Source organism: Notolabrus celidotus, chromosome 9, assembly GCF_009762535.1.
Source record: "Notolabrus celidotus isolate fNotCel1 chromosome 9, fNotCel1.pri, whole genome shotgun sequence".
In the NCBI taxonomy this organism is placed as follows: domain Eukaryota; kingdom Metazoa; phylum Chordata; class Actinopteri; order Labriformes; family Labridae; genus Notolabrus; species Notolabrus celidotus.
The window spans coordinates 4,855,828-4,879,906 of record NC_048280.1 but is presented as its reverse complement, the minus strand read 5'-3'; the positions used below and the strand labels follow the sequence as shown (position 1 = coordinate 4,879,906).

The 24,079-nt window shown below is 40.3% G+C and overlaps 1 protein-coding gene across 2 annotated transcripts in view; it reads left to right on the top strand.

The window, feature by feature from the left end:
* The window catches only part of dmrt1 (doublesex and mab-3 related transcription factor 1), a 48,239-nt gene extending 37,715 nt beyond the window's left edge, over positions 1 to 10,524 (top strand). The window contains exons 6-7 of one of the 2 annotated variants that reach the window (XM_034691664.1): positions 7,002 to 7,075; positions 9,356 to 10,524. In XM_034691664.1, coding sequence (XP_034547555.1) covers positions 7,002 to 7,075; positions 9,356 to 9,400 — 119 coding nt within the window. In that variant the 3' untranslated portion in view covers positions 9,401 to 10,524. The remainder of the gene's footprint in view (positions 1 to 7,001; positions 7,076 to 9,355) is intronic. The other variant, XM_034691663.1, reaches the window with a different exon arrangement.
* The last annotated feature ends 13,555 nt before the right edge of the window (positions 10,525 to 24,079 follow it).

The following is a 24,079-nucleotide window of genomic DNA, read 5'->3' as shown; positions in this document are numbered from 1 at the left end:
AACAGGGCTTCAGAAACAGATGGGTGACGTCACGGATACTACAACCATTTATTACACAGTCTGATTGTGTCCCACCACACCTCCTTCTCCTTTCTGATCTTTTTTATAATACCCATCAGCTCGTTCTACAAACATTCCCCAACAACACAACTCGTGTTTTGAAATGTTTCCCTCAATTTTACATCATTACAACTAGACTTGTCAATTTCTCTAAACTTCAATGCTTTTCGGGTGTGGATTTGGCCTGATGGCTAAATTGCACGCCCATGAAGCGGTTGGCCTGGGCTTGGTTCCAGCCTGCAGCCCCTTTCCATGTCACTCCCCCACTGTCTGCCTGTTTCCTGTACTATCCACTGTCCTCCCCACTCTAATAAAGGTGCAAAATGCCCCAAAAATATAAACCTTTGATACTTTTCAGTACTTTAAAACTCTCTCTTCAGCTGTCCTATTAAAGGTGACATATCACGCTTTTTTCATCAATATATATTGGTCTAAGAGGTCCCCAAAACATGTATTTAAAGTTTATGCTCAAAAAAACACTTTGAAATCAGATTTTGGCATGCCTGTAAACCCCTCTTCTTCAGTCCTCCTCAGAACAGTCTGTTTTCCCTCTGACCACGCCCCCTCAGGAAGTGGATGTGCCTCGGCTGTCCAGCACGTTGATCTAATGTTTACATGTTGGCTGAATATACACGGCTGCTCACAGATCACGTTACTTCAACCCTCTGAATCTGATCCTGACGGAGAGGCGCCTGCAGCAGGACCTTTCTGAACCATTGGTCACAGATTTAGTGTTTCTTGTTGTTTTATTTATCAGTATGTCGACGTGTGTCTTGGTACACAGCTACGAACATGTAGCTATGTGGCTATGCTAACTAGCACTAGCACTTATCCATGATAAATAAAAATCATCCACTAGATCTTCAAATCTGCAGACGTGGGGAGTAAAACCGACCTCTACAGCAGGACCTTTCTGAACCATTGGTCACAAATTTAGTGTTTCTTGTTGTTTTATTTGTCAGTATGTCGACGTGTGTCTTGGTACACAGCTACAGCTACGACATGTAGCTATGTAGCTATGCTAACTAGCGCTAGCACTTATCCATGATAAATAAAAATCATCCACTAGATCTTAAAATCTGCAGACTTGGGGAGTAAAACTGACCTCTGTGTTTATTAAGACAGCCTACAACTAGCATGCCTCCCTCCTAAGCTCCTTGTTAGCACACATGTGTGCAGGGAATGAAAAACGGAGGGATTCAGTATTATTTTATACAGTCTATGGGCTGAACAAGCTCCGAGCTCTGACTCCGTGACAGACCGGATATTGTTGTTACGTAACAAAAACACGAAAGTCTGAAACGGCTCGTTTCAGCACACATTTACAGAAAGGTGGAGAAATCAGAACAGGGGCAGAATGCATTTTTTTCATTCTCGGGGGGTTTGTAGACATGCCAGGGAAACATATTTCAGGTAGAGAACCATTAAAAAGTCAATTTTGCATGATATGTCACCTTTAAATAAAGGCAAAAAATAGAACTTTAAAAAATTATACAATATATATCCTTTTTATGTTCGGTTATATTAAAACGTACCAAAAGAAAAAGCTGATTTTTCACCTAAAGCTGATGCTTGCAAGCGAGAGGGACATCAAGCAGTCTTGGTGGATCAGCAAGGATGTAGAGTAAAGAAGGAGAGCGCTGGCAAACATGCAGGAAGGTGATATTCTTAGTTTGTTTGCTGCTGAAGTTGTGCTTCTACCTGCCTGCTGTGTGTCTCTCTGCTCTGCCCTCCATCACAGCCTCTACACGACTAACTCTCCTCATTGACAAGACTGCAAACACCAATATTTTTCAAGTCCCATTTAGATGCACACATCATGTTAATGAATACTGACAGAGAGAGCAGACTCTATAGAGATACATACACACACCACACTCTTCTTATGGATTATAAATAATTAAATAATAAAAACATCTAAATGTTATTTTTTGGATAATCTTCTTCCAATCACAACTAGTGATCTGTGTATACAAAAGGCTTGAGGATCTGCTGCAACAATAACCATCACCCCTGACTTAAATGTGTGTCCGTATTGATTATAACACCGTAATGAATATATTTGCAGTGCTTCTTTTGTATTGCTGAAGCTACAGAGACTTCAGTAACTCATTCACATCCCTACCCTTTAATGCAGTTGTGTGTGTGTGTGTGTTTGTGTGTGCATGTATCTGCGTGTGTGTGTTTACTTAAGTGTTATCAGCCCGTATGACCCTTGTGTTCGGTGGATGAGTGTCGAGTATGAAACCCACAGAGAAAGCTTATCCTGCTGGATCAGACTGAATTACCATCTCCCCTCACATCTGGGCTTTTGTTCTCCTGTTTGGCAGCAGTAGAAATGATTGCGCCTTCATTCACTCCTCCCTCCTCTCCTTCAGCAGGACAAGTGGGAGGTTAAAAAAGCTTCCTTTTGTTAGTCCACACAAAGACTGTTTAATAGTTTGAAATCTTATATAGAGTGCTGAGTGACTGGGAAAAGGGCAAAAGTTCATTCAGGAGAATAAACTCTCTTTCAACATTACTAACAGGTAAAGTCTCTCCTGTTACAAACTATTTTTCTGTACACAGCGTGAACCTCAAACAGAGCCGGTCATTCAATAGAGCTTCTATTTTCACACCATGAGACGCAGCGAGCACTGAAAGAATCGTGCTTTCACATCTGAAAGTGGAAAATGAGTCCAACTTTCTTATGCACTGTGCAAAATATGATGCGTTAGAGATTTTGTTTTAGAAAAAGAGAAGGTAGTCTGTTTAATTAGTCTTCATTTTTTTATATTCTTCGTCTGTAACATGACAATGAATAGACCTACTGTGCACTCTGATCCTGGCCTGTTTAAATACATGGCATCACGTAAGCCCACTAATAACTTTAAACTTCTGAAAACCGAGAGAATCCATTTCTGCCTGAAATAGTTTGGGTTGTTGTTAGGTCCCAGAAGTTGAATCAAAATCTGTGGAGTTTTTTTAAAAAGCAAATTTTCTGCTCTTTTCTTTCATCTTCTCTTCTCTCTTTTCTGCTATTTTCTCTTCTATTTCCACTTCTCTCCTCTCCTTCTCTTTCCTCTTCATTTCTCTTTCCTCTTCACTTTTCTTCTTTTTCCTCTCCTCTTTCCACTTCCCTGTTTCCTCTTTTCTTTTATCATCTCTCCTCTTCTTTCTCCTTCTCTTCTCTTTCTTCTTTTTCCTCTTCTCTTTTACTTCTTATCTCTTCTCTTCTTTTTCCTTTCCTTTCCTCTCTTCTACTCTCATCTCCTCATTCATCTTCTCTTCTTTTTAATCTCCTCTTTCCTCTTCTCTTTTTTTCATCTCCTCTCCTCTCCTCTTCTCTTTCCTCTTCTCTTCCACTCTCCTCTCTTCCATTCTTCTCTTTCCTCTTCTCATTTCTTCTCTTCCTTGCTCCTCTTCTCTTTCCTCTTCTCTTTGCTTCTCTCCTTTTCCTCTCCCCTCCTCTTCTTTTTCCCCTCCTCTCCTCTTGTCTTCTCTTCTTTTTCCTGTCCTCTCCTCTTGTCTTCTCTTCTTTTTCCTGTCCTCTCCTCTTGTCTTCTCTTCTTTTTCCTGTCCTCTTACAGAATTCTTCCTCTTCTCCTCTTCTTTTTCCCTTTCTCTTCTCTTCTCTTCTCTTCTTTTTCCCTTCTTCTCTTCTCTTCTTATTCCACTTTTTCTCTTCTTTTCATTTCCTTCTCTTCTTTTTCCTTTTCTCTTCTCTCCTCTTCTTTTTCCCTCCCCTCCTCTCCTCATTCTTCTATTCTTTTCTTACCTCTTTTATTTCATCTTCTCTCCTCTTCTCTTTCCTGTTCTGTTCTCTCCTTTTTACACTTGTCTTCTATCTTCTCTTCCTCCTCCTCTCCTCTTCTCTTTCCTCTTCTCTCCTCTCTTCCAGTCACCTCTCCTCCTCTTCTCTCCAGCATGCAGGATAAGATTTCACAAAACACAGGGGACACAAATTGTCACAGACTGAAAGTTCCTTGCTGCAGCTTTAAGTTATTGATTCAGTTTCTTTGATACCTGCATCTTAAAGATTTGAATTTTCTGCTCCTCTTTATTTTATTTTGCTGTAAAGTGAATGTTTTTTTTTTACAGCTGATCGGATTGAAATTTTAGGGTCCGTGTTTTGACAGTAGCTCAGTAAATAAAATACAGAACATGTAACCAACAATGAAAATAATGAGTTAATTGTTTTCATGTCATCACAGTTAGTGTCATATGTTCATTAACAGGTACTCTGACACTAATTGAGAACAAGGCTTTCAGTGTTTCAGCAACATTAATCTGAAACAGGAGAGCAGAGGACAGACAGAAGCAGCAGAGAACACGTGTACAGCAGCGTGTCGTGATTTAACATCTCCTCTGAAACTAACACGTCCAGTTGCTCTCAGCCTTTAATTACATCATAGATTTCCTGCTGATGAACAGGCAGAGAATTAACAATGAACAGGCTAATTCACAGCCGCCCCCCCCACCCACACAACGTTATTGCTTTACAAGAAGACCACTGAGGGATAAGAAAGAAAGAGCACGGCGCACTTAGCTACACAAACATTAGTATTAACGATTGAGGTGCCTGTTTGGAATTGGTGACATACTGCAGACGGGCAAAAATTGGAGTCCGAAACCAATCAGGAAGTTAATGAGGAGAAAAATTACTCCTCTTCTCTTCCCTCCCACCGCTGCTGAGGAGGAGAGAGGGAGGCTGAGGGATGAGAGGGGCCAATCAAGACGTCCAAGGATTCTGGGAAAAGCACTGACATCAGCTTTTGTGGACTTTTGTGGTATCCTGGAAAAAGTCTTGTTAGAGCAAAAATGACGTCATTCAAAAATATTTAAAATCAAAAACATAATCCTCAACATCAATGTGATTTAATAGATTAGACAGGATAATGTGTAGTGAGCAGGTTATATCTGATTGGTCCAAACACCCTAACAACTTATCTAACATGTCACTCAAATCAAACCAATCTGTGGAAAGGTGTAACCACACATTTCCTGTTGACAATGTGACAAGAACGTTACTCTCAGACGGCGTCGGTAGACAACATGGAGTTTATTTTTTATTATTAAGATCGATGGTTTAACAGCCAAGAAGATGAGTGATGGCGATAAACAGCGAGGGATGTTCAGACACTTTAGGAGCCGAGTGAAAGAGACGTTGATCAAATTGAAGAAAACAGACACAAAGCAACAACAAACCTCAAACACGGAATGGGCTTTGGCAGTGTGAGAGGACTAGATGAGTGAAAATATAAGATTTGTGACTGAAGACCTTAAACAAGTCCTACTGACGTGTTCTGCATCTGTTAAGAATACCAATATTAAGAACCCTAATGTTCTGACTTGACCATGAAAGAAAATGTTACATTCAATAACAAGTTAACTTGTAACCGTCATGGTGCTGGATGTTTCTATCTATCTATCTATCTATCTATCTATCTATCTATCTATCTATCTATCTATCTATCTATCTATCTATCTATCTATCTATCTATCTATCTATCTATCTATCTATCTATCTATCTATCTATCTATCCACTCATCCACCCATCCACCCACCTACCTACCAACCTACCTACCTATCCACCCATCCATCCATCCATCCATCCACCCATCCACCCATCCACCCACCTACCTACCTATCCACCCATCCATCCATCCATCCACCCATCCACCCACCCACATATCTATCTATCCATCTATCCGTCTATCCGTCTGTCCGTCTGCCCGCCCGCCCACCCACCCACCTATCCACCCACCCACCTATCCACCCACCCACCTATCCACCCATCCATCCATCCATCCATCCATCCATCCATCCATCCATCCATCCATCCATCCATCCATCCATCCATCCATCCATCCATCCACCCATCCACCCACCCACATATCTATCTATCTATCTATCCATCTATCCGTCTGTCCGTCTGTCCGCCTGCCTGCCCGCCCACCCGCCCACCTATCCATCCATCCATCCACCCACCCACCTACCTACCTATCCATCCATCCATCCACCCACCTACCCATCCATCCATCCATCCATCCACCCACCTACCTACCTACCTACCTACCTACCTACCTACCTACCTACCTACCTACCTACCTACCTACCTACCTACCTACCTACCTACCTACCTACCTACCTACCTACCTACCTATCTATCGACCCACCCATCCACCCATCCATCCATCCATCCACCCACCCACCCACCCACCTACCTATCTATCAGCCAAGCTAGGTCAAAACCTGAAATACGATGGTGACTGGACTTTAGCTGCTGGTCTGGGGCAGAGCGTGGAGCACTCGGGCTCTTTTCTGTACTTGGACTCGGAGCAGGAGATCTACTCTGGCTGCTACTTGCAGGAGAGCGAGGGTTGCCACCCCCCCCCCACAATATAATGGTAGGGAAACACTGTGCAGTGAGAAATGTGCACAGACTAGTAACAGGTTAAAAAAGAACATACAGAACAAAGAAGATTGGTAGAAAAACATATTACTATTAATTTGATTTGATGTTCCTGACAGCTTTTTGATCTCCAAAGCAACAGTGAGCTATCAAGAAATAACAGACCGTTGTTATGGAGTCCTGACCAATCAGAATCAAGTATTCAACAAAGAGGTGTAATAAAACTGATTTATCACCCGGCTCTTGTACACTTGGACTCAAAGATGAAGAAATGAGCATTTAGTGGACTTAGACCTTGTGACCTAAGCTTTTTTTTGTCATTACTCTTGAAGTCATGGGCTCATCATGAAATGTCACACAGCTGACGTGTGGGGAAAAATGACGTCCAGGAAAAAGGACGGGAACGAAAGATAGGAAACATCCATGTTTGAGTTCTGTTGTCGTTTCCTTTAGTCCTCCCTGATAGCTCAACATCTTTTCCAAGTCCACAATCTGGTCCATCACAAAAACTGAAGAATTTCTGTCCCACTTTCTCCTCTTTTTCAGATATCGAGCTACAAATCTCTGCCTTGGATACTCATAGAGACATTAATATGATAAACTTCTATTGGATCCTGCAGGTAGACAGAGCAGCAGCACACATAAAATAAAAAATGTCTTTGTCCTGTGAGTGGAGTAAATAAAAAAGGAGGATAGAAATACTGTGGTGAGACAGAGAAAACAGCAGAGTGGGATCATCGCCGGCTCTCTTATCCGCCTGATATAAATTTAACTGAACACTAAAACCATTCTTACCAAAGCGCAGGATTTATAGCAAATTGAAGCAGTCAGCGAAAAAGGGAAGACAGGGAACACTAAACAAAAACCATCAGATCTTTTACAGTTAACACCCGAGCTCTGTGCACCCAGCCGATTTAACACTACAGATACTGCCCCAGTCATAACTGAGGCCAGCAGACAACTGGCCATGTACAATCATTCAGATATTACTATCATAACCACTGCAGATCTTTAACATGCTTTGGTAACACAAAGGTGAAGCCATCACAATTGCCAGTGTAGGGATGCTAAAATTGGGGTGATGTGGGAAAATCTTTTAGTTCCAACATCAAGACAGGATCAGATCCAGTCCCATCTTACAGACAGGACTCAGTCTGATCTCATCTTAATCCACCATGAGCAGAGCACTTTGCAGCATTTAGCAAGTTACAGTGGCAAGGACAAACTTCCTTTAACAGGCAGAAACCTCCAGCAGGACCAGACTCATGTTAGACACACATCTGCTGAGACCGGGTTGGAGAGAGGGATAGAGGGAGATGAAGAGAGAGAGAGATGATAGTGGTGAGATGGATAGCAGTAGCTGTAGCAGCTGGAGTCTGGTACGTCCACAGCAGCAGGAAGTCTACAGCAGGTTAGTTTCTCATCCATGTGGACCTGCGTTACTACTGATGTTGACAAAACTGATATCAGAGGTCCCACCCCTTCTTGATTCTGATTGGTTGGTAGGGGTGCAACGGATCAAAAAACTCACGGTTCGGATCGGATCACGGTTTTGAGTCACGGATCGGATCATTTTTCGGATCAGCAAAAAAAAAAAAAAAAAAAAAAAAGAAGACAAGACAAATATTACTTTGTCCTCCATTTATTTTGTAAAACACTTGTAAACTTTTGCCCATTAAATAAAAACAAGATTAAACTCAAAATGTACAGCTTGTGCAAAGCACCCTATCTGTGGGCCCAGTCCTGCCTCATTCACTGCATTTCATGGCATGACAAGTGAAGGAGCAGAGGAACTTCAAAAGTTTCACTCTATTCTTCTTTCATTTGCTGATTTTCATCGTCCACTTTTCTTTGAGCTGCAAACTGTGAACACACCGTTTTCGTGCATTCTAGGGTCCTACAGCTGGCAAAGTGCCAATATGCGAACCGCTCCATAAACCAAAGTGAAAGTTAAAAATCGCACTCGCAGCAGTGGACTCTAAGTGACTCAGGAACAGCCTGTCTGCGTATCTAACATGGAGACAAGTCCCGGTAAACACACGGTGACCCGACCAAAACACAGAGTGAAGGAATAACAGTTCGGGGGCCATAAATAGGCGGCCGGATACGGCCCGCGGGCCGCGTATTGACGGCCTCTGGTCTAGTGGGTGCGCAACAGAATTTCATAACGTGGCTCAATCACATTCAGCATTCACTGTATTTCACAGGGAAACCAAAGTGCTCCCATACATGTGACTTACAAGATGCAGGAGGTTTTTCAAGTCCCTCTGCTCCTTCACTTGCCATGACAACCGTTGCGCTTGGCGAGTGAGTGTGGATTGAACATGCGGTCATCACGTGAACACGCACAACTTTTTTCATCAACCGATCCGCGGACCACGTCCGTGCTGAACCGTGGAGAGGCATCCATACGGATCACGAATTAACGATGATCCGTTGCACTACTATTGGTTGGCAATCAAAAAGTGACATTGACGAGAGTGGTGGTCTTACAAAAGTTGAGCTATTGTCAACTTAAAGTGCTGAGATGATGTGAAAACGCTGAACAGAAAATAAGCGCTGCTGATGCAAAAATGGCCTTAGTAAACACAACCCCTTACCTGCATCACTCCCGCTCACTTGAGCCTGTCTTGATGTTGGGTCTTTGTTAATAATAGAACATAGAGTACGGTCTAGACCTGCTCTGTTTGGAAAGAGTCTTCAGTTTGTTGTGATTTGGTGCTTTATAAACCTCCAACACGAAAGGTGGATTTCCAGTGAACACAAACTAAAACTAACACAATGAAGACAGTCCTCATAGACGGCACCAGCTTTTGTTTCCCATTGATGTAAATAAATCATAGAAGTAACTCTGTGTACAACGTGTCGAGATCTAAAGTGTGCGTTCTTTGTCTCTGCAGCTTTCTCTCCAGGAGGTCTCTCCCCCGCTCAGGACTCCGCCTTAACCTGCAGGTCCATCAGCTGCCTGGTCAACTCTGACATCACCACTGAGGCCAGCGGCGAGACCCAAATCTTCACCTCCGTCATGGATGGTGACGCCGCCAAATAGAAGAAGCTAAGATTAGCATTACATGACAAGAGCATTATGAGATAGCTAAATCTAATGTTATGCAAAAGTTTTAACGTTGATGTTGCACAACACGTGTTCTGAACTGTTTCAGATTGTACATGTAGTTTGTTTTTTTCCTGCTGTTCCTCTTTTAAGCCTCAAAGCTGTTAAATCTTCTGTTAGAGCCAGTTCACCTGCATGGATCTTAGAAATTGTGCAAGTTCACAAATAACAACCACGCAAAGCTTTTAGGAGTTCTCGTCTTATCGCTCGTGAAACTTGAAAAAGACATTTAAAAAGATGTTTAAATCAAGCGTGAATATGTCTCTTGACTCGCAGTAATCACGCACGGACAAATGTTTTTCAGACTACTCAATGACCGGTTTGTTTTTGAAGCTGAACATTTGCTCCAAACCTCTAAAAGCACAAAGTTCAGTGTTCTTAGTACCGAAAGAAGAGGTGACACAAAATGTAGAATAATGTCTTTAAACTCTTTGTAGCGGTTAATCTGAGTAGGGCCGTTTCAGTTCAGAATAAAGCAGCAGCATTTAGTTACTCAATGGTTGGACAATCAGAAAACAGGCTTAGTGTTTGCTAAGATATCTTTACTGAGCTTGAATCTAAAATCCAAAGCACGTAAGAAGTGAAATTGGGTCTAAAAGAGAAGATGCATTCCCTCGTTTTTTGAGCACTCCCACTGGCTGACAAAGGTTTCTATGCAAAACGTGTGTAACGTTGCACTTTTTAATTTTTTTAATGAGCAATCTTTAAATTTTAAAACATGTTTTGCACTGCAGTAAATCAGAGTTGGAACGATCATTACCCAGTAAACGATGATTTGGTGATGGCAGGTCGAAAGATGTCCAGACGTCCGAGTTAAAGATTCTGTAACTCTTAAATAAACCATGTCAGTTTGATGACGGTTCATTGAAATGTTTGGTCCTGATATTTGATATCATAGAGGATGCCGTGTAGATTCTGTGAGTTCATTTCTACATTAAATGTGTGATAGTTTCAAAATCTGCCTGGACCTTTTTTTTTTTTACTTTAGCTCCATTTGAAAAGATCGGCGTGTTTCAGCAGTTGTAATTTTGAAAGTTGCAGCTTTTTAGTCAAGTCAAGTCAAACTTTATTTATAGAGCACATTTAAAAACAACCTCAGTTGACCAAAGTGCTGTACAATTATTAAAATACAATATAATCATACACAATATAACAATAAATAAAAACAATAAAAGAATAGTAAGAGCTCAATTTAGGAAATAAAAAGAGTAAAAAAAGTAAAAAGCCAAGGATTCTTGTTTAGCTGGGACTGAACACCAAGGAGAAAAGATGGGTTTTCAGTAGTGTTTTAAAGTGATCCACAGACTTATGGAGAGAATATTGTGTTTTTAATATGCAATCAAAAATAATAGATTTGAGAACAAAAAACAATTTTGCAAACAAAATTATGATTTGAAAAATATGAAAAAATGCTATGAATAAAGGAAATATATTTGTGATTAAAAATGTATCTTTATAAATCCACTCTTTTTTTGATACAAACAAAATTATTATTCTCACGAACCACAGATTCGTTTGCGTTTCCAGTTTTTGCGTTTCCAGTTTTTGCATTTGCGTTTCTACATAACTGTCATGGGCGGGACCTCCCCTGAGAGATGCAAGAAGCCTCCTGATTGGTCAGTCTCACTCAGAGAGACGGTGTGACAACTTCCGCCCCAACAAGTTGTTGCCGCGAAGGGAGACATATCAACATCGAGAAACAGGTACGTTTTGCGTAACATACCTGTCTATTTTCTGTCTTATTGGTGCTATTAAGGTTACACTTGTCGTTCGTTCTTCCAGTGTTTTTTTCCCCTAACCGTTTTAGACGGCGGTATCAGACATTAACACCTAACACGCTGTGTGCTCGTCATAAGTGACTGACTTTATTACCGCCCGGCTTTAGTGACAGTTATCCTAATTTCATAGTTATCGGCCTGTTTATAAATAAATAAACGAACTTTTTCATTAGATATACTATCAGAACAAATCAGGAGGCGTGTGTGTGGATTGTTGAGGGGTCATTCCTCCTTTAAGTTAAGTAAAAAGAAATAAAAGCATAAAAGGGGCCATATTTTCACTGATCTTCAACCCTTAGGGTTTGATCATGTTTTATTTATCACTGTCGCTGGTACCAGAAAGCAGCATCAGGAAGCAGTTTACTGAGGTAACTGTTATTATGACTGTTTTCACTCATGGAGAATAATTTCCCTTGTCTTCACAGGAGGATGGAGAACCATCCTGATGGAAAAGTTTGTTTATTTATTTATAAACAGGCCGATAACTATGAAATTAGGATAACTGTCAGTAAAGCCGGGCGGTAATAAAGTCAGTCACTTATGACGAGCACACAGCGTGTTAGGTGTTAATGTCTGATACCGCCGTCTAAAACGGTTAGGGGAAAAAAACACTGGAAGAACGAACGACAAGTGTAACCTTAATAGCACCAATAAGACAGAAAATAGACAGGTATGTTACGCAAAACGTACCTGTTTCTCCATGTTGATATGTCTCCCTTCGCGGCAACAACTTGTTGTGGCGGAAGTTGTCACACCGTCTCTCTGAGTGAGACTGACCAATCAGGAGGCTTCTTGCATCTCTCAGGGGAGGTCCCGCCCATGACAGTTATGTAGAAACGCAAATGCAAAAACTGGAAACGCAAACGCAAAAACTGGAAACGCAAACGAATCTGTGGTTCGTGAGAATAATAATTTTGTTTGTAACAAAAAAAGAGTGGATTTATAAAGATACATTTTTAATCACAAATATATTTCCTTTATTCATAGCATTTTTTCATATTTTTCAAATCATAATTTTGTTTGCAAAATTGTTTTTTGTTCTCAAATCCATTATTTTTGATTGCATATTAAAGACACAATATTCTCTCCATACAGACTGTGCAGCTCTAACCTGGAAAGGAAGGATGTTCCACAGGCTGTTTGGGGCCGCCCACTTTTAACACTGTTATCTTTTTCTCTGAGTGATCAACTAAAAAATAAACTTCAGCTTTTCTGTGCTTCATGAAACAATGTCAGTAATCCTTTGTTTCACACTTTTAAGTTGCTTTCTTCCAAGCTTTAATTAAAGTGACAACCCAGATGAGCTTTCTCAGACTTCTCCGCCTCCCGTGAAGCTGACTAGCACCCCTCTGTTCTGCACACTGTTTATTTATTTAAACCAAATTTTTAGTCATTTTAACATTTAAAAAACAGCAGTATGACAGAGACAGGCAAATGAATACATTTATGCAAAGTGAGTAACAGAGAGTGCACCTAATAAAAAATACAATTAAAAAAAAAGAAAAATAATAATAATATCAAACAAACAAAGAGGGGCATCGTGTTATCAAGCATCAACATGTTCTTCCTAGATCACTAGTGAGCATACAGTCATGGCCAAAAGTTTTGAGAATGACACAAATATTACATTTTCACAAAGTCTGCTGCTTCAGGGTTTTTAGGTGTTTTTGTCAGATGTTTCTACGGTATAATGAAATACAATTAGAAGCATTTCATAAGTATCAAAAGCTTCTATTGAGAATTACACAGAATTCATGCAATAAGTCAATATTTGCAGTGTTGACCCTTCTTTTTCAAGACCTCTGCAAGACCTCAGAGAAAATGACTTTACCCCAGTCCTCAGCAGTCCAGTCCCTGTACCTTCTGCAGAATATCAGTCTGTCCCTGATGTTTTTACTGGAGAGAAGTGGCTTCTTTGCTGCCCTCCTTGACACCAGGCCTTCCTCCAAAAGTCTTCGCCTCACTGTGCGTGCAGATGCACTCACACCTGCCTGCTGCCATTCCTGAGCAAGCTCTGCACTGGTGGTGGCCCGATCCCGCAGCTGTAACACCTTCAGGAGACGGTCCTGGCGCTTGCTGGACTTTCTTGGGCGCCCTGGAGCCTGTTTGGCAACAATTGAACCTCTCTCCTTGAAGTTCTTGATAATTGGATAGTAGGTTGACTGAGGTGCAATCTTACTCGCTGCTATAAACTTCCCAGTTAGGCCCTTTTTGTGCAATGCAATGATGGCTGCACGTGTTTCCATGCAGGTAACCATGGCTAACAGATGAGGAACAATGGTGTCATGCACCATCTTCCTTTTAAAGTGTCCAGTCACTCAATCATGACAGATTGATCGCCAGCCTTGTCCTCATCAACACCCACACCTGTGTTAATGTGTGTGACACCTGTGTGTCATTGAAATTATGTTAGCTGGTCCTTTTGTGGCAGGGCTGAAATGCAGTGGAAATGTGTTTTTGGTGATTAAGTTCATTTTCAAGGCAAAGAGGGACTTTGCAATTAATTGCAGTTGAGCTGATCACTCCTCATAACATTCTGGAGTATATGCAAATTGCCATTATAAAAACTGAAACAGGAGACTTTGTGAAAATTAATAGTTGTGTCATTCTCAAAACTTTTGGCCATGACTGTACATAATCATCCTGCCATGACTTTACTTCAGCTAAATAGATTGCATTCTGTGAAAGTGAGAGATGAGAGGCTGCCAACACCTGTAAAACTGATCTGTTGAACCACGAATGGTGTATTTGATCTTTTCCAATTTTAAAAAAGATAGCAGATCCTGAAGCCAGGATGTGTTTGAAGGAGGTGAATGTCTCTTTGAATGAAGGAGAATCCGACGACGGGCTATTAATGAAGCAAACGCACACTGTTTATATGTTCTGTGTTTTATGGACATTCATTTCGCTCTGCAAGCTTTCCCAAGTGTTTGTTTGTGTTCACGTTTGAATAAGACAGCAACAAAAGTCATCCGGAGTCTTGGAGTTTATGTTGCTACAAGTTTTCCGGAAATAAAAACGCTCCAAAGTGATAGAGTGTAAATGTGATGGTGTGCTAGAAACAACAATATAAAGCAGTGAGAGAAAATTACTTGTATTTTCTTTCTGCTGCACGGTGGGAACATTCATTGGATTCTGCCCCATCTGTTGTAATCAATAACGTGACCATCTTGTTTTTTTATGAAACGCACTTACTCTTAATTTCATCCACCAGTGGTTTTAGAGAGAAGAATGTGGAGTTACCTATAAGACTTTGACATTATAAATCACCTCTTGAGACCGGATTGTACAGCAGTATCGATTGATCCTGATATATCACAGAAATTTACTGTCACTTCTGTTTTCAATTAAAGATACAATCAGTCAGATAATGACTTAATTGGATTTTACAGAAGATTGAGTTTTATTGCCCCGTGCTTTACGAGTTTAGTTAAGGAAGGCCATTTTATCACGGCTGCCGCTGCCTTGTCCTTCTGTAGCTGCTGCCGCCCCGTGTACGGCGCAAGGGGGGGAAAGTGTCACAGGATTGGTTTTCCTTGAGCTGCCTCTGCCTCCATGAATCACGCCGTCCTGTAATAGATAAAATCTGCCGGGATCCCAGCGTGACACCTCCGGGTGGAGTGATGGCGGCTCGGTGCAGACATGGAGGGAGGACTGTGGGCTCAGAGACGGAGAGAGGGAACTCAGAAGTGTTTATGTACGTTCATATGTGAGGACTCTCTGTTGTAGTGAAGAAGCTGCAAACTGAGCGCCAAAGATAACTGTACATTTAATGAACTCTGTTTTTGGACAGTTTGTTTGTCTTGAATCCTGCCTGATTTACATCATCTCAAATTAACAGTGCAGGTTTTCTCCTGTGTTTATTCCAGTTGTTTGTTGAGATCTCAAATTATTTAAAGTGATTCTGCCTGTACCCACACTTCTGAGGCACTTCAGTTTGTTTTGTGCTTTTGCAACTTGAGATTGAGTTATGATCATCGAGGGTCTGAAGAAAACAGCTGAAAAGGAGTGCATGCATGCATGTCCGTGAAACAGTGATTAGCACCTTTCATACGTACAAGCATGCAACCTGAGGTGCTTCACAAAATACCAGAGAGACAGAAAACAACAGAAAGAGGTTAAAGTGGAAAGGAAAGTGATATAAAATACTTACAAAATAAAACTGTGACGATCAAATCAATAAGATAAATTCTGAGAAGTATCAAAAAAAATAAAATAAAATTGATTGAATTAAATAAAATCAGAGAAGTATCAGAAAAATAGAATCAATTAAAATAAAATTAGATAAATACCAGAAAAATTAAATCATGATGATCAAATCAATAAAATAAAATCAGATAAATATCAGAAAAATAAGCTAAAATAATTACAATAGAATCAATAAAAAATCACATAATTAGCAAAAAATTAATTAAAACAATTAAAATAAACACCAGAAAATAAAATAAAATCAGATAAACATCAGAAATAATAAAATAAAACAAATCTATACAATAAAATAGAATTAGATAAATACCAGAAAAATGAACAAGTTAAAATTAAATATAATATATTAAGATAGAATACAATAAAATAAATGAAAATGAGGCTAAAACAACAGTAATAATGGATATATTGCAGTCCAAGTCTTAAAACAAATTCCTCCAAGTTAAAAGCCAGATTATAAAGGCAAGACTTAAGTTTACTTTTAAAAACAGCTTCCCTCCACAGTTTTGGTGCATAAAGAGTGAAAGCTCTCTGGCCAGCACTTGTAAGGGACACATATGCACTCTTTCTACTTATTTTACCTACATCTCACCAAAGACCAGCTTCTCTGAGTCATGAACATTTATCTGTGTTTATCAAGCACACCATGAATGAAAAGTCTGTCTAATGAAATCTTAAAACACTGTCTTCAGAACAGCTGAGTGATAGATATAGTTGTATATGTGCACTCATGAGCCGCCTCTTGTCCTCTTAGAATCACTTTCTGTTGTACAAATGAGCAGTAACTAACCACCGCAGCCTCCAGGTGTTCTGATGTAAAAGGGATTGTCTTTCCCTCGCCATGTATGCTTTCTTTTCTTGACATTGTACGATGCAGCTTATCGTACATGTAAACAGTTCTGCCAGACTACAGACAGGACTCACAGAGAAGTCTAAACAGTGCAATGTGTCTCTGAAGAGTCTAAATCAAGGCTTTCAAACACTCGATAGGAACGCCTTTTAAACTATGTGAGCCTGTGAATTTAAAGGCCCTGTGAGGAGTTTTGAAATGGCTGAGAAACAGACTGAAAATGATACTGATGCCTCTTTATAACCTTCAATAGCAAACAAGGCCATCAGCAGCAACACTGGCACCTTCTCTGTTGTAATTTTTAATGCCTGAAACTGCCCTGGGGGGGTAGGTGTCAGACTAGATGATGGACATCTTGCTTCAGAAACAGCCTTTATTTGACGGTTTTAATGGAAAATAATCACATTGCCTGATAAAGTTGACTGTTGAACAGAACAGGGTGAGGCTTTTGTTGAAAACACTACTTTTGCATGTACAGGACAAAAGATAAAAGGTATCACTTTGTCCACAAGGGGGGCGCCAGAATCGATACAAATCAAAAGTTCCTCACAGCACCTTTAAGGAATATTATAAAGCTAATGAAACAAACCTGTTTACAGATCTGACTTCAAATTAGACCAGCATGATATGAGATGTGTGAGTACATTTTTGCAATAAATGAACACAGATTGAAGAGTAGTTTAACATGGCACCTGTGTAGGGATGGGTACCTTTCACATTTGAACCGATACGGTACCGATACCCGGTACCTGGGAATCGGTACCGGTACTCAACGGTACCAACTTTCAGTACTTTTGTGTTTTTATGTGGTAATAAATGTTAATTTGTTTAATAATACAATCTCAACATTTTTAAATTTAACTTATTCATTTCATTTAAAATGAAATGAACAGAAACAGGATTATATAGGTGATATTAGCGGACACGTGCTCGTGGCTCTAATTGCTCTTTCTGGGGGTTTATCAATGAACACAGTGAACGCCTGCAGACGTTAAACGTCTCTTTATAATAACAGGACACAACTTACTTGTTGGGCATTCACGCACACAGGAACGGTTATACACAGGGCAGGTAGTCGGAGCGAGAGAGTCCGTCTCAACCATAGACTGTATAAAATAGGTCTCAAATTAATCCTCATGCAGGTCTGCCTCGCGGTGAGTGCGCGCGCCCGTCAGCTGCAGGCTCCGTTTGGCGCGCTCCCGCGCACATGCAGAGAGCAGAGAGCAGAGAGCAGAGACGTCCACCCGGTCAATCTCTGACTTTATTACAGGGCGAAAGTATGGAAACTCGCCTCCTCTTCCACTCCCTCACAGTCACAAGGATGCGTTCAAGTACCGAAACTTGGTACCGTTTGATTTTCTGTGAGTTGGTACCCGGTAGTACCGATAGAATTCGGTCGGTACCTATAAAAGTACCGAATTCGGTACCCATCCCTACACCTGTGTGTGCAAAATGTCACTCTTGAATCCAACTTTAGAAGTTCTTACTTTGCCTAAATTGATGACTGTTAATCTGAGCAGCAGAGAGCTATAGCTGGCTCAATCTGACTGCATCAAAATGGTTTGAAAGTGTGGCTGTGTACCCAGGCCTTCATCACAAACTGAGTGAGTTAGCAGTGCTGGATTACAAGAAGTCTTTTTTTTTATATTTAGTGTAATAAATTCATCTTTTATGAATTTTCAATTCATTCTGTAGCCATTTAAAAAAAAACCATGTCATTAATTTTAAGTGTATTCAGTAATTTGAAAGAATTTACTGCTTCACTTTGCTCTTAAATAGGCCTTCTTAATAATCTTTATAATAATCTTTATTTATTTAGTACTTTTCAAAACAGGGTTACAAAGTGATTTACAAATAGGAAAGAAACTAAAAGGCAATAAAAGAGAAACGTGAGGAAGACGATGAATAAAAGTTTAAGAAAAAAAACTGCAGGGAGGTGACAGCAAAAATAAATAATAATGAGACTTTATTTCTATAGCACTTTCAAATAAACAAAGTTACAAAGTGCTTCACAAAAGAAATCCCCAAAATATATATAAATAAAAAAAGGAAAAAAAAATATATATATATATATAAATAAAAATAAAATAAAGGAACTCTACAATACAATAATTCATAACAAGACATCAAGAGCAGAATAACATGTTTACACAGTTATAAAAGCCTTTAAATCAGTCAGAAAGGAGGATACAAAGGTTAAAACAGCAAACAGATAAAAGATAAAACAATGTTGGAAGACTAAAAACAACAAAAGATTAAAACAATTGAAAGATCAGAAGCATGAATATATAAAATAATAAAGACCTTCCAGTGGTTTTACCCTACAATAAGTCTCTGTCCCTTTAAGAGGGGTGCAAACACATTTTACACATGCATGAGTTTTTAATCATGAGCACACACGTCTGTATCTGAGGTGTAGTCGTCTGTTCTCCATGTTGTCTCTGTGTGTTTGCTGAGCAGCGTTGGAGGATTTGAAGGACAGGCAGAGCCACGGTCATAAACGTCCCGCCCTGAGAGCGGAGCACCAATAAACAGGCCGAGTCTGACAGACTGAGCCGACTTAACAGGCCGCCGTGACGCCGCGCATCCACAACTAATCTGAGGACGTCACCCGTCATTTGTCTTTACACCTGATCTGAGAACGGCAGCCTTCGGGAGGACGACACTCTTCTCCACAAGTGGCTCACAGGCACCAAATCAGATTATTCCCTCTGGTGTTTTCTATTTAAACTTTAAATCTCCTGTTTTTATAATGAAGGCTTGAGCCTGTGTTTTTTAAAAGGTGACAAACAGTCAGATAAAAACATATTAAAGCAGAATCAGTGATTTTGTATCCTGATAGTTTGGTGCTCATTTTAAATTTAACAGTCTGTGTCACCTCCTCAGTTTAACCTTTTTATATAGTAACCCTAATGAACCCACAGACTTCCTCTTTTTCCCCAGAGACCGATGTTTCTGACTGATGTTCGGGGCTTTGTCACTAATTCAGACGTTCAGCTAATTCCCCCTGTAGGAACTCCTTGTCCCGCCTCCCCAGGGAGCGTTAAATCAGCGTTTCTGTGACGGGACTTGTGAGTGGCAGAAACGCCCCCAATCAGCACCTAATAATAACCCCACTCAGCAGAGGTCAGCTCCTCCTTCTCCTCAGGCTCTATGGGGGCCTCCTCGGCAGGAGGAGTTCATTCTGATGTAAGATGAATGATTCAAATGTGGAAGCTATAGCCCTCTTGACTTTGTGTTAAAAAAACAACTTAAAAAACAGATGAAAACATGAGAGAAGGAGACTTAAAAGAGGAGCGTGTGTGTTTTAAAGGAGCAGCTGTGGCTCACTGCTAACAATCCAAAAGTTGGAGGTTTCGATCCAAGTCCTGCTAAAGGCTGATTTATACTTCTGCGTCGCCCCTACGCAGCAGGGGCTGACGCGGACATGAGCCCCACATACTTGTGCGTCGATGTGTCCGTGTCGCGCAGCAATTCTCCTCCGAAACGCTTGAGGGCAGTGTGGTCTCTCTGATAGCCGGTCGCCTGCTTCCGGTCCTGCTACGATCTCTGTTTACTTTTCTACATCGGTTCAGAGCGTGTTATGTTAATCTACAGCTGATACATGTTGCTGTTTATCATACAGACATGATGACATGAAGAATAGAGAGGAGGAGTAAAATACACGGCCAATGTGTGGCCGATGTCCGGGATCCCGGAAGTGCTGTGAATGCGAGAAAGACAAAGCCGTCGAGTGGACCAATCACAGAGCTTGCGGCCCGCGTCGGCTCTACAGGGAGTTACATTTCGGAGGAGGTGCACGTCAGCTACGTGCGTAGGCCTCTGCGTAGGTACGGGAGCTACGCGGACCTACGGCGTAGGGTACACCGTCGATTCGACGCAGAAGTATAAATCAGCCTTAAGTGTCCTTGGGCAAGACACTTCACCCCCCAACGTCCCCCTGTGGCTGTGCCAGTGGTGTGTGAATGAGATTCATTAATACTGACGGGCACTTCACATAGCAGACTCTGACATCAGTGTTTGAATGAATGTGATGTGTACTGTCAAAGTGTTTTGAGTGGTCAGAGCACGAGTGTAACCTCTGTATCAAACCAAGCGGCATCTCTTCTTTTAGAGCGGGGGGGTTTTCTGCATTTAGATATTCTGCTTTTACACAAAACAGAAGAAGCATTTCCTGCTGTTAGTGGAAAAAAAAGAAGCTACCAAATGAGAGAAGTTCCTGATGTAACAAAGTTTTACCCAAACTTAATTGCAAGACTTGAATTTATGTACTTGACTCAACAGAAGTGCGAGTGCTGGGACTCTTTAACATTTTTATACACTTAAACAAAGCTAAATATTCAGATTTTCCCACAAGAGGGAATATCAGATCACCTTCAAGTCAGACGCAGTGGCGGATTTAATTTCAGTTTCTCACGATTTTTTTCCTATTGCCCAATTTTTCCACCAACCTCGGCCGAAAAAAAAAACGTGTTGACAGTTTTGTTTTAAAGCTACTGTGCAGAAGTTCCAGTTAGTGTCAGTTTTGGCGCCCCCTGTGGACAAAGTGGTATCTCTTATATCTTTGCTGCAAAATAATAGTAATCAAGTTTTTTTATATAGCACTTATCAAAACAGACGTTACAAAGTGCTTTACGCATAGACTGTATGAAATATGGACGTAGTATCCGTGACGTCACCCATCTGTTCCTGAACGCTGTTTTGAAGTCAATCGACGGCGGCGGCCATATTGGAAATGCAGAACTCAACCAGGCAGAGTGTGACGTAAAGAGGCAGGGTTTGATCCTCCTAGCCAATAGCTATGTGTTCTCGACCGGGAGTCAAGTCAGTCATGTCCTTATTTGGGCAAAAACTGGTAATCTTAATATCTTCTGAAAAAATCCCCCTCCCCCGTACAGTGTGTGCTGATAGAGAGATTAGCTTCATAGGGCCAAGCCGTTTTTTGAACCAGGCTGTAAACATGTTTATTAATGCTGCAAACATCGTCTTTTTCCCATTCATGTCTATGTGGTTTCCGGTGTTTCTGCAGCCAGCCTCAAGTGGATTCTCGATGAACTGCAGTTTATAACACTTCCGCATTGGGCTTCATAGTTTGAGACCGGAGGTTGCCGCTTGGCTTTACGTCATAAAAACCCACAATAACAAACAAAGCATGAGGGGGAGACATTTGAACTAGCAAGACAATATAAGAGGAACAACTTAAAGGAACCGAAGAGTAAATGAGTAGCTACAAAAAAACAATTAAAGCAATAAACAATTGTCTTCTTTCACCCCAAAAAATCTCATCCTGCTTTTTTTTTAACAGTACAGTTGATTTGATTTGATGACTTTATTTCAAACATGTAAAAGTAAAAATACAAGAAAAAAAGCATACAAGTAGAAAAGAAGGAGTTATACAAACATACAAGAAAAAAAAAAAGAAACTGTTTTACAAAAGAAACAAAATCAATATTAGCAAGCAGTGAAACGTTTTACTTTAAATGTGCAAAGAGGAGTAGGAAGAAGTTAAAACTGATCTAATCCCTTATATGAGAGCAATCCCACACTTCAAATCTTCATATATTATCTTCATACTTACACCAACAAACAAAAGTGAACCCCTCGTGATTCTGAACACTAGTCTTCCTCCTTGTACCTCCTGAAAATCATTTCTTTGTACTTCTTCTTGAATTGAATTCTTTTCAGACATTGCTGTAGTTCCATATTGAGACGGTTTCAATCATTATGAATATTTGCTGTGGAAATTGTTAAAGAGTAAGCGTTTCCTGCTCCGTGGCAGTGGGTACAGGCATGAAAATTACAATCAATCTTTTTACTGATGGTGCTTTTCAGGTCATACAGAGGCCTCAGTGTGAAATGTAGTTTGTTTCATAGCCAGAAATAATCTCCTCAGGTGGCTTTGAGGTCAAAGTTTAACAAGTATGTTACAAAACAGAGCAGCTGCACTCTCAGGTGCATCCCAATGCTGATATTTTGATTTTAGCAGGTATAAAATGCTTATATTTTCCATCAGAGTTTGGTTATTAGTTCAGTAAACCAAATGGGAGTTTTCATTTGATGTTGGCACCAGAGGGGAATATAAAAAAGACAGAACCAACATTTTCTCATGGTTTAAATTATTCAGGAAGCACATCTTTTGAATATTTATAGAATTAAAAGCCCCTCTCAGACACTCAGTTTTCGTCCATCTCTGCAGCCGTCTCTACCTCATAAAGGTAACATCTCTCCTGTCATTTAAAAACTCTCTTGTGTTTCTGTTCGATGAAGGACCTCAGCATTAAATATTTCCTTTTCTTGCAGCGCATCAGAATAAAAAAAAGCCCACAGCAGGCCCTCGTGTAAACACGGATGCACCCTGCAGTATAAACTTTTATTCCACTTTGTGTTTTACTCTTTATCAACGAACAACATGAATAAATTTATTATGCGTTGTGGTGTAGGCGTTCACCCGCCGCCTCCCACTCCCACAAATCTACTCGTCCGGCACAAACTGCAAAGCCACTCTAGTCACCTTGAAATTTCCTCTGCTATTTTCCAATTAAAAGCTTAATAGCCCTGGAGACGGGCTTCATGTGGGGAAGTTTACCGTGCTCTTATTCTCTGTAAGCCGCGCAGCCTCCGATCCCATTATTTGCTTGAATAAACCTTTTTTACGGTCAGAAATGGGCCCCGGCTTTGTCCGGTGTTATGTTTCAATGCCCTCTATTAGTCCAGCAGAAGGGACATATCAGCGTCCTCGACATAGTTCCCAAAGGGCTTTTATACATGCACAGAGCTAATCATCTCAGTTATGTACGACTGTGTTGAGGTGCACGAGGCTGGGAGCGCTGTGATGGTGTGAGGACCTGCGTGAAAACACAGAGAGCAAATGTAGACGAGTAGTCTGACCTCTAAACTTGATCTTTGATTACTTTTGTTGCTCCTTAAAATATATTTTTAAAGGTATATTGAGAGATTTATTAATAGATGAGTGAAACAGTTTGACTCAGGCTTAAAGGTTGGATTTGTTTTTATTTTGCTGTTATCCATAAAGTCATGTGCAGGTTTTTTCTCCCCTCTTGGATCATTGTTGACATTCTGTGTCTCAAATTTGTACTCCAAAGTCTCTGGATAATGCACATTTATAATAGGTACATATAATCCTGTTAATATGTTTTTACTTTTATATTTGAAGAGTTAATTTGCAAAAACAGATAACTCTTATTTAAAAATGTGAAAAATGTTTCAAAGAACATGTTTGTTCTTATACTAGCTTTAGGTTTTATCAATCAACTGAAGCAGGGTGGCTTTGACTGAGTCAAAATGACATTACTGATTCGAGGTATCTTAAAAATGTAACTTTATTAAAAATCTATTTTGAAAATAAATATGTTTTTTGAAAATGTATAAAAACTGAGCTTTTGCAAATGAACTCTTCATATATTACAACAAAATCTCTGCCTGCATATAGAAAATAAGCTACAATGTGTGCCGACACCTCCTTACATTTTAATTCCCTATCTTTCAGAATCATAAATTCCTCTTTGGACACTTTGGACAGCTGGTGCATGCAAATATTTGCATTTTCTCCAGTTGAAATGTACATTTTTTTAGTCTTCATGGATGTTTCTTTCATGCAGGGACTCTGTTTCCTACATCTAATCTGTTAAATGTGTTACAGGAGGCCTGATATCACAGT